Source organism: Bombina bombina, chromosome 6, assembly GCF_027579735.1.
Source record: "Bombina bombina isolate aBomBom1 chromosome 6, aBomBom1.pri, whole genome shotgun sequence".
NCBI lineage: Eukaryota > Metazoa > Chordata > Amphibia > Anura > Bombinatoridae > Bombina > Bombina bombina.
Genome location: NC_069504.1, coordinates 43,125,292 through 43,137,815, shown reverse-complemented (window position 1 = coordinate 43,137,815; position 12,524 = coordinate 43,125,292). Strand labels below are relative to the sequence as shown.

General features: G+C 38.0%; 1 protein-coding gene across 1 annotated transcript in view; it reads left to right on the top strand.

Moving 5' to 3' along the window:
* Nucleotides 1-10,872, top strand: part of LRGUK (leucine rich repeats and guanylate kinase domain containing) — a 208,160-nt gene extending 197,288 nt beyond the window's left edge. The window contains exon 20 of the mRNA XM_053716389.1: nt 10,432-10,872. Coding sequence (XP_053572364.1) covers nt 10,432-10,616 — 185 coding nt within the window. The 3' untranslated portion in view covers nt 10,617-10,872. The remainder of the gene's footprint in view (nt 1-10,431) is intronic.
* Nucleotides 10,873-12,524: the final 1,652 nt, after the last annotated feature.

Here is a 12,524-nt window from a genome sequence, read left to right as displayed (position 1 = left end):
TAGCTGACACTTCAGATAGGACAGAAGAAATAGCTGACACTTCAGATAGGACAGAAGAAATAGCTGACACTTCAGATAGGACAGAAGAAATAGCTGACACTTCAGGTAGGACAGAAGAAATAGCTGACACTTCAGGTAGGACAGAAGAAATAGCTGACACTTCAGATAGGACAGAAGAAATAGCTGGCACTTCAGGTAGGACAGAAGAAATAGCTGACACTTCAGGTAGGACAGAAGAAATAGCTGACACTTCAGGTAGGACAGAAGAAATAGCTGACACTTCAGGTAGGACAGAAGATAGCTGACACTTCAGGTAGGACAGAAGAAATAGCTGACACCAGGTAAGACAGAAGAAATAGCTGACACCAGGTAAGACAGAAGAAATAGCTGACACCAGGTTGGACAGAAGAAATAGCTGACATTTCAGGTAGGACAGAAGAAATAGCTGACATTTCAGGTAGGACAGAAGAAATAGCTGACATTTCAGGTAGGACAGAAGAAATAGCTGACACTTCAGGTATGACAGAAGAAATAGCTGACATTTCAGGTAGGACAGAAGAAATAGCTGACACTTCAGGTAGGACAGAAGAAATAGCCGACACCAGGTAAGACAGAAGAAATAGCTGACACCAGGTTGGACAGAAGAAATAGCTGACATTTCAGGTAGAACTGAAGAAATAGCTGACACCAGGTTGGACAGAAAAAATTGTGACATTTCAGGTAGGACAGAAGAAATAGCTGACATTTCAGGTAGGACAGAAGAACTAGCTGACACTTCAGGTATGACAGAAGAAATAGCTGACATTTCAGGTAGGACAGAAGAAATAGCTGACATTTCAGGTAGGACAGAAGAAATAGCTGACACTTCAGGTATGACAGAAGAAATAGCTGACATTTCAGGTAGGACAGAAGAAATAGCTGACATTTCAGGTAGGACAGAAGAAATAGCTGACACTTCAGGTATGACAGAAGAAATAGCTGACATTTCAGGTAGGACAGAAGAAATAGCTGACATTTTAGGTAGGACAGAAAAAGGTACACAAAGGTAGTTGAACTGTATAAAACAGGAAAGGGATATAAAAAGATATCCAAGGAATTGAGAATGCAAATCAGCAGTGTTCAAACTCTAATCAAGAAGTGGAAAGTGAGGCGTTCTGTTTGATAACATACTGCATTCATCTTGCCATCAATTCTGACCAAATTTCCTGTGCCTTTGTAGCTCACACATCCCCAAAACATCAGCGATCCACCTCCGTGTTTCACAGTAGGAATGGTGTACCTTTAATCATAGGCCTTGTTGACTCCTCTCCAAATGTAGCGTTTATGGTTGTGGCCAAAAAGCTCAACTTTGGTCTCATCACTCCAAATGACTTTATGCCAGAAGGTTTGAGGCTTGTCTCTGTGTTGTTTGGCGTATTGTAAGAGGATACTTTGTGGCATTTGCGTAGTAATGGCTTTCTTCTGGCGACTCGACCATGCAGCCCATCTTTCTTCAAGTGCCTCCTTATTGTGCATCTTGAAACAGCCCACCACATGTCTTGTATTTCACCTGAAGTTATTTGTGGGTTTGTCTTTGCATCCCGAACAATTTTCCTGGCAGTTGTGGCTGAAATTTTAGTTGGTCTACCTGACCGTGGTTTGGTTTCAACAGAACCCCTCATTTTCCACTTCTTTATTAGAGTTTGAACACTACTGATTTGCATTCTCAATTCCTTGGATATCTTTTTATATCCCTTTCCTGTTTTATACAGTTCAACTACCTTTTCCTGCAGATCCTTTGACAATTATTTTGCTTTCCCCATGACTCAGAATCCAGAATTGTCAGTGCAGCACTGGATGAAAGATGCAAGGGTCTGTCAGGAGTCCAGAAACTCATTGAGCTTTTATACACACACACACAAATTACAAGCAAACAGATCACAGGTGAGGATGGTTACCTTTAATAGCCATTCAAACCCCTTTGTGTCAACTAGTATGCATGTTATCAGGCCAAAATCACCAGGGGATGTAAACTTTTGATAAGGGTTATTTGGGTAGTTTCTGTTGTCATTATGATATAAAAAGAGTAAACACAGTTGATTGATAATAAATGGCTTCAGCCAAACACTAAGCATGAGTGAAAGAAAAGTTTTTGTATTATCATTCATATTCTCTGAAAAATGGCCAAGAAATCATAAATTCTGCCAGGGTATGTAAACTTATGAGCACAACTGTATATATATATTTATATATATATATATAGTTATAGTTAGTACAATAAAAAAAGTATCATTGCTCAATGTTATTCATCTATCTATCTAAATATACATGTGTGTGTGGGTGAGTGAGTGTGCAAGGGGTGGCACATGCTGACCACTCTCTCTGGAATGAAGAAGACATTTGATTTCTTTATCTTTACGGCGGCACCGAGAGACACATGTTCTGTGCTGAGAGTTTTCACTGCAGGAGCTGGAACCAACGACAAACATGTTTCACATTAGAGTCTGTTATAAATTGTGCCCATCAAGAGCTGTGCTCATGCAGAGTGTCCTTATCATCTTGTAGAAACCCGAGGGAAGAGAGGGCTACAGACTATTGTCAGCTGTTAACTTCAAAGTGTTTCTAGCTCTCCGGGAGGGAGGGAACCTGACTATAAATATGAAATATGACTTCATCTGTTGTAATAGAATGTAGGAGAAAAGTGTGACCTCAGATCTAAAGGCAGAGAGAGCTGAACTGGGCTCTGTCTATGTACACAAATGTAGTGTTCTTAAAGGGATATGAAACCCACAAATGTTCCTTTATGATTCAGATAGAGCTTATCATTTGAAACAACGTTCTAATTTACTTCTATTATAAAAAAGTCTTTGTCGGCTTGGTATCTTTTGTTGTAAAGCAGGGATGTAAGCTCAGGAGCGTGCACGTGCCTGGAGCACTATATGGCAGCAGTTTTGTTAACCATTTGCAAGAGCACTATTTCCCACCATGCAGTGCTCCATATGCTACCTAGGTATCTCTACAACACAGACTATCATGGGAGCAAAGCAAATTTGATAATAGAAGTACATTTGAAACTTTTTTAAGATGGTTTGCTCTGTCTGAATCACTAAAGAAAAATTTGGGGTCTAATATCCCTTTAAAAATGTAGTTTGAGAAGTGAAACGGAAAACAACCACAAAACGTAATCTTTAATCATTAGTAAAAAATATACCAGGCTAAAAACCCGGAATTAAATTAAATTACAGCTGCTGTGAGCAAGAGAGATCTATTTACAATAACTAACACATCACACACATAAAGGTATCACATTGTATTGCATGGGCTAAACAAAAGATCCCTCATATAAGCAGACTATGGTTGTTTGATATCCCAGGCTAATGGGTTACAATAACTAACACATCACACACATAAAGGTATCACATTGTATTGCATGGGCTAAACAAAAGATCCCTCATATAAGCAGACTATGGTTGTTTGATATCCCAGGCTAATGGGTTACAATAACTAACACATCACACACATAAAGGTATCACATTGTATTGCATGGGCTAAACAAAAGATCCCTCATATAAGCAGACTATGGTTGTTTGATATCCCAGGCTAATGGGTTACAATAACTAACACATCACACACATAAAGGTATCACATTGTAATGCATGGGCTAAAAGATCCCTCATATAAGCAGACTATGGTTGTTTGATATCCCAGGCTAATGGGTTACAATAACTAACACATCACACACATAAAGGTATCACATTGTATTGCATGGGCTAAAAGATCCCTCATATAAGCAGACTATGGTTGTTTCATATCCCAGGCTAATGGGTTACAATAACTAACACATCACACACATAAAGGTATCACATTGTATTGCATGGGCTAAACAAAAGATCCCTCATATAAGCAGACTATGGTTGTTTCATATCCCAGGCTAATGGGTTACAATAACTAACACATCACACACATAAAGGTATCACATTGTAATGCATGGGCTAAAAGATCCCTCATATAAGCAGACTATGGTTGTTTGATATCCCAGGCTAATGGGTTACAATAACTAACACATCACACACATAAAGGTATCACATTGTATTGCATGGGCTAAAAGATCCCTCATATAAGCAGACTATGGTTGTTTGATATCCCAGGCTAATGGGTTACAATAACTAACACATCACACACATAAAGGTATCACATTGTATTGCATGGGCTAAAAGATCCCTCATATAAGCAGACTATGGTTGTTTGATATCCCAGGCTAATGGGTTACAATAACTAACACATCACACACATAAAGGTATCACATTGTATTGCATGGGCTAAAAGATCCCTCATATAAGCAGACTATGGTTGTTTGATATCCCAGGCTAATGGGTTACAATAACTAACACATCACACACATAAAGGTATCACATTGTATTGCATGGGCTAAACAAAAGATCCCTCATATAAGCAGACTATGGTTGTTTCATATCCCAGGCTAATGGGTTACAATAACTAACACATCACACACATAAAGGTATCACATTGTATTGCATGGGCTAAAAGATCCCTCATATAAGCAGACTATGGTTGTTTCATATCCCAGGCTAATGGGTTACAATAACTAACACATCACACACATAAAGGTATCACATTGTATTGCATGGGCTAAACAAAAGATCCCTCATATAAGCAGACTATGGTTGTTTCATATCCCAGGCTAATGGGTTACAATAACTAACACATCACACACATACAGATATCACATTGTATTGCATGGGCTAAAAGATCCCTCATATAAGCAGACTATGGTTGTTTGATATCCCAGGCTAATGGGTTACAATAACTAACACATCACACACATAAAGGTATCACATTGTATTGCATGGGCTAAAAGATCCCTCATATAAGCAGACTATGGTTGTTTCATATCCCAGGCTAATGGGTTACAATAACTAACACATCACACACATAAAGGTATCACATTGTATTGCATGGGCTAAAAGATCCCTCATATAAGCAGACTATGGTTGTTTCATATCCCCGGCTAATGGGTTACAATAACTAACACATCACACACATAAAGGTATCACATTGTATTGCATGGGCTAAAAGATCCCTCATATAAGCAGACTATGGTTGTTTCATATCCCAGGCTAATGGGTTACAATAACTAACACATCACACACATAAAGGTATCACATTGTATTGCATGGGCTAAACAAAAGATCCCTCATATAAGCAGACTATGGTTGTTTGATATCCCAGGCTAATGGGTTACAATAACTAACACATCACACACATAAAGGTATCACATTGTATTGCATGGGCTAAAAGATCCCTCATATAAGCAGACTATGGTTGTTTGATATCCCAGGCTAATGGGTTACAATAACTAACACATCACACACATAAAGGTATCACATTGTATTGCATGGGCTAAAAGATCCCTCATATAAGCAGACTATGGTTGTTTCATATCCCAGGCTAATGGGTTACAATAACTAACACATCACACACATAAAGGTATCACATTGTATTGCATGGGCTAAAAGATCCCTCATATAAGCAGACTATGGTTGTTTCATATCCCAGGCTAATGGGTTACAATAACTAACACATCACACACATAAAGGTATCACATTGTATTGCATGGGCTAAAAGATCCCTCATATAAGCAGACTATGGTTGTTTCATATCCCAGGCTAATGGGTTACAATAACTAACACATCACACACATAAAGGTATCACATTGTATTGCATGGGCTAAAAGATCCCTCATATAAGCAGACTATGGTTGTTTCATATCCCAGGCTAATGGGTTACAATAACTAACACATCACACACATAAAGGTATCACATTGTATTGCATGGGCTAAACAAAAGATCCCTCATATAAGCAGACTATGGTTGTTTCATATCCCAGGCTAATGGGTTACAATAACTAACACATTACACACATAAAGGTATCACATTGTATTGCATGGGCTAAAAGATCCCTCATATAAGCAGACTATGGTTGTTTCATATCCCAGGCTAATGGGTTACAATAACTAACACATCACACACATACAGATATCACATTGTATTCCATGGGCTAAAGGATCCCTCATATAAGCAGACTATGGTTGTTTGATATCCCAGGCTAATGGGTTACAATAACTAACACATTACACACATAAAGGTATCACATTGTATTGCATGGGCTAAAAGATCCCTCATATAAGCAGACTATGGTTGTTTGATATCCCAGGCTAATGGGTTACAATAACTAACACATCACACACATAAAGGTATCACATTGTATTCCATGGGCTAAAGGATCCCTCATATAAGCAGACTATGGTTGTTTGATATCCCAGGCTAATGGGTTACAATAACTAACACATCACACACATAAAGGTATCACATTGTATTGCATGGGCTAAAAGATCCCTCATATAAGCAGACTATGGTTGTTTCATATCCCAGGCTAATGGGTTACAATAACTAACACATCACACACATAAAGGTATCACATTGTATTGCATGGGCTAAAAGATCCCTCATATAAGCAGACTATGGTTGTTTCATATCCCAGGCTAATGGGTTACAATAACTAACACATTACACACATAAAGGTATCACATTGTATTGCATGGGCTAAAGGATCCCTCATATAAGCAGACTATGGTTGTTTCATATCCCAGGCTAATGGGTTACAATAACTAACACATCACACACATAAAGGTATCACATTGTATTGCATGGGCTAAAAGATCCCTCATATAAGCAGACTATGGTTGTTTGATATCCCAGGCTAATGGGTTACAATAACTAACACATCACACACATAAAGGTATCACATTGTATTGCATGGGCTAAAGGATCCCTCATATAAGCAGACTATGGTTGTTTGATATCCCAGGCTAATGGGTTACAATAACTAACACATCACACACATACAGATATCACATTGTATTGCATGGGCTAAAAGATCCCTCATATAAGCAGACTATGGTTGTTTCATATCCCAGGCTAATGGGTTACAATAACTAACACATCACACACATAAAGGTATCACATTGTATTGCATGGGCTAAACAAAAGATCCCTCATATAAGCAGACTATGGTTGTTTGATATCCCAGGCTAATGGGTTACAATAACTAACACATCACACACATAAAGGTATCACATTGTATTGCATGGGCTAAACAAAAGATCCCTCATATAAGCAGACTATGGTTGTTTCATATCCCAGGCTAATGGGTTACAATAACTAACACATCACACACATAAAGGTATCACATTGTATTGCATGGGCTAAAGGATCCCTCATATAAGCAGACTATGGTTGTTTCATATCCCCGGCTAATGGGTTACAATAACTAACACATCACACACATAAAGGTATCACATTGTATTGCATGGGCTAAAAGATCCCTCATATAAGCAGACTATGGTTGTTTCATATCCCCGGCTAATGGGTTACAATAACTAACACATCACACACATAAAGGTATCACATTGTATTGCATGGGCTAAAGGATCCCTCATATAAGCAGACTATGGTTGTTTCATATCCCAGGCTAATGGGTTACAATAACTAACACATCACACACATAAAGGTATCACATTGTATTGCATGGGCTAAACAAAAGATCCCTCATATAAGCAGACTATGGTTGTTTCATATCCCAGGCTAATGGGTTACAATAACTAACACATTACACACATAAAGGTATCACATTGTATTGCATGGGCTAAAGGATCCCTCATATAAGCAGACTATGGTTGTTTCATATCCCAGGCTAATGGGTTACAATAACTAACACATCACACACATAAAGGTATCACATTGTATTGCATGGGCTAAAAGATCCCTCATATAAGCAGACTATGGTTGTTTCATATCCCAGGCTAATGGGTTACAATAACTAACACATCACACACATAAAGGTATCACATTGTAATGCATGGGCTAAACAAAAGATCCCTCATATAAGCAGACTATGGTTGTTTCATATCCCAGGCTAATGGGTTACAATAACTAACACATTACACACATAAAGGTATCACATTGTATTGCATGGGCTAAACAAAAGATCCCTCATATAAGCAGACTATGGTTGTTTCATATCCCAGGCTAATGGGTTACAATAACTAACACATCACACACATAAAGGTATCACATTGTATTGCATGGGCTAAAAGATCCCTCATATAAGCAGACTATGGTTGTTTGATATCCCAGGCTAATGGGTTACAATAACTAACACATCACACACATACAGATATCACATTGTATTGCATGGGCTAAAGGATCCCTCATATAAGCAGACTATGGTTGTTTGATATCCCAGGCTAATGGGTTACAATAACTAACACATCACACACATACAGATATCACATTGTATTGCATGGGCTAAAGGATCCCTCATATAAGCAGACTATGGTTGTTTGATATCCCAGGCTAATGGGTTACAATAACTAACACATCACACACATAAAGGTATCACATTGTATTGCATGGGCTAAACAAAAGATCCCTCATATAAGCAGACTATGGTTGTTTGATATCCCAGGCTAATGGGTTACAATAACTAACACATCACACACATAAAGGTATCACATTGTATTGCATGGGCTAAAGGATCCCTCATATAAGCAGACTATGGTTGTTTCATATCCCAGGCTAATGGGTTACAATAACTAACACATCACACACATAAAGGTATCACATTGTAATGCATGGGCTAAACAAAAGATCCCTCATATAAGCAGACTATGGTTGTTTCATATCCCAGGCTAATGGGTTACAATAACTAACACATCACACACATAAAGGTATCACATTGTATTGCATGGGCTAAAGGATCCCTCATATAAGCAGACTATGGTTGTTTCATATCCCAGGCTAATGGGTTACAATAACTAACACATCACACACATAAAGGTATCACATTGTATTGCATGGGCTAAACAAAAGATCCCTCATATAAGCAGACTATGGTTGTTTCATATCCCAGGCTAATGGGTTACAATAACTAACACATCACACACATACAGATATCACATTGTATTGCATGGGCTAAACAAAAGATCCCTCATATAAGCAGACTATGGTTGTTTCATATCCCAGGCTAATGGGTTACAATAACTAACACATTACACACATACAGATATCACATTGTATTGCATGGGCTAAACAAAAGATCCCTCATATAAGCAGACTATGGTTGTTTCATATCCCAGGCTAATGGGTTACAATAACTAACACATCACACACATAAAGGTATCACATTGTATTGCATGGGCTAAACAAAAGATCCCTCATATAAGCAGACTATGGTTGTTTCATATCCCAGGCTAATGGGTTACAATAACTAACACATCACACACATAAAGGTATCACATTGTATTGCATGGGCTAAAAGATCCCTCATATAAGCAGACTATGGTTGTTTCATATCCCAGGCTAATGGGTTACAATAACTAACACATTACACACATAAAGGTATCACATTGTATTGCATGGGCTAAAAGATCCCTCATATAAGCAGACTATGGTTGTTTCATATCCCAGGCTAATGGGTTACAATAACTAACACATTACACACATAAAGGTATCACATTGTATTGCATGGGCTAAACAAAAGATCCCTCATATAAGCAGACTATGGTTGTTTCATATCCCAGGCTAATGGGTTACAATAACTAACACATCACACACATAAAGGTACCACATTGTATTGCATGGGCTAAACAAAAGATCCCTCATATAAGCAGACTATGGTTGTTTCATATCCCAGGCTAATGGGTTACAATAACTAACACATCACACACATAAAGGTATCACATTGTATTGCATGGGCTAAAGGATCCCTCATATAAGCAGACTATGGTTGTTTCATATCCCAGGCTAATGGGTTACAATAACTAACACATCACACACATAAAGGTATCACATTGTAATGCATGGGCTAAACAAAAGATCCCTCATATAAGCAGACTATGGTTGTTTCATATCCCAGGCTAATGGGTTACAATAACTAACACATTACACACATAAAGGTATCACATTGTATTGCATGGGCTAAAAGATCCCTCATATAAGCAGACTATGGTTGTTTCATATCCCAGGCTAATGGGTTACAATAACTAACACATTACACACATAAAGGTATCACATTGTGGTGCATGGGCTAAAAGATCCCTCATATAAACAGACTATGGTTGTTTGATATCCCAGGCTAATGGGCGGATCCTACACTCTCCATCCATGTACATCCACAATTATTATTACAAACAATTGTCAGGTGAGTAGTTAATAACTGATAAGGGTTTAGTTTTCATAAGATGAGAACATTGCTTGAGGTGAAGGTCCTTACAAAAAAAATCCTATACAAAAAATATAAAAACAGAACCCAGAATAATAGATCTTACCAATATGTCACCTGCTTATGAGACTTTTTTCCTTCTTTCACAGATCAGAACAGTGTAGGACACACTCCGGATACACCGCGGTTGCCATCTACAGACCGTTCTGATCACAAAGCGTCCAAGTCCAAAGCATCTTCTTCATCCAGGCTCTCAGCCCACACAAGCCGCCCGGGTTCTGATACAAAACCAATTCTACCTCCCATCCCATCAGGGCGGAAGAAAACGAAATGACTGACAAATCTGTGATTCCTGAGCTATACAAATACAGCATTATTTTTAATGAACGCTCGCTTGGTTTCTGGGCTCGTCAACTGTTTCCATCTCTATACAGAAAAATGAATGCTTTATTCCTAGTTCATCTGAGTTTGTTTTGGGCATAAAATTAGAAATATTTCATATTGTAAACAAAATCCAGTTGTTTTTCATTATCCTGCTAATTCTGTTTCATGAACTGTAATACTTATCCTGAATAAATATTTCACATAAAGACTGTTCTTCCTATTCTATAATGTATTTTATAGATACATTGTGTGATCAAGCATTAAAGATATAGTAAAGTCAGAATTAAACTTTCATGATTCAGATAGAGCATGTGATTTTAAACAATGTTCCAATTTACTTCTATTATTAAATTTGCTTTGTTCTTGTGTTATTCTTTGTTGAGAGTAAACCTAGGTACACTGATAGGACAGGAGTTACAAGCCCACATCTACAAACAGTAGCCTGAGGAATCTGCTCCATGAAAGAAAGGAATTTTTTCAGCAAAGGCAAGAGAATCGGGTCTAATTCGGGCCTCCGATTCATCTGTATCACTCATCTGAAAATGTAATGGCCACTCACCTATTCACAGAGGGAAGTCCGGTCTCCGGTTATACGTATGACCTCCAATACCAACAACCACCTGGATAAGCTCAGGAACTGAACCTCTTTAATGTGAGCTGCAGCTATCACTACGAGTCGCAATTCATCCAGAACGGTTTCCGCAATTGGGATGGTTTCATCATTCCACTAACAGGGAGGTGGTAAAAAGTGAGTAAACTGGAAGATAAGCTCTGAAGAACTCCCCTGTTCTCGTCTCAAAGTAACATAAAGCATTTTATTGGATTTATTTCTGACACCTATAGGCTTTTCTATTGAAACCAAAATATATGAAGATTTATAGGTGCACCATATGTTTTTATGCTTTTATAATATATTAGATTAGTTGGGATTGGCCATATCCAACATTTCACTGTTTTTTTTAATAAATCCTTTATTGTTTATAACCCACCAAAATTGGTTCATTAATACTATATATATAATCCTTTAGACTTTTATATATAAGATTTGAAATAAATTTGTTCAGGAATAGCTGGTTTAGCGTTCCCTTATTTCCCACCTTTTTCCAATCATAGCAATGTTATACATAGATACAAACACTTCTGTCAGATGGCTAAAGACACGTGCACGCTCCTAGAGAACTAAGCAAAATTGAATTGAAGTAAATTGGAAAGTTGTTTAAAATGTAATGCTCTATCCAATCCATATAAGTTTAATTTTGACTTTACTGTCCCTTTAAGATTTTTCTCACCATATGTATGTATGTATGTATTGGGTACTTGTAAAGCGCGGCTAATCACCCGTAAGGGTCTCAAGGCGCTTCTCATTTCTCTTGTAAGGTGTATCCAGTCCACGGATCATCCATTACTTGTGGGATATTCTCCTTCCCAACAGGAAGTTGCAAGAGGATCACCCACAGCAGAGCTGTCTATATAGCTCCTCCCCTAACTGCCACCTCCAGTCATTCTCTTGCAACTCTTGACAAGCATGGAAGCAGTAAGAGAGATGTGGTGAAATGTAGTTGTTTTTTCTTCAATTCAAAAGTTTGTTATTTTTAAATGGTACCGGAGTTGTACTATTTTGGTCCCAGGCAGAAAATAGAAGAAGAATCTGCCTGTGGTCTCTAATTATCTTAGCAGGTTGTAACTAAGATCCATTGCTGTTCTCACACATAACTGAAGAGAGGTAACTTCAGCTGGGGAATGGCGTGCAGGTTATCCTGCTATGAGGTATGTGCAGTTTAAATTTTTTCTAGAGGAATGTAAATGCTAGAAAATGCTGCTGATACCAGATTTATTTAAGGTAAGCCTGATTACAGTG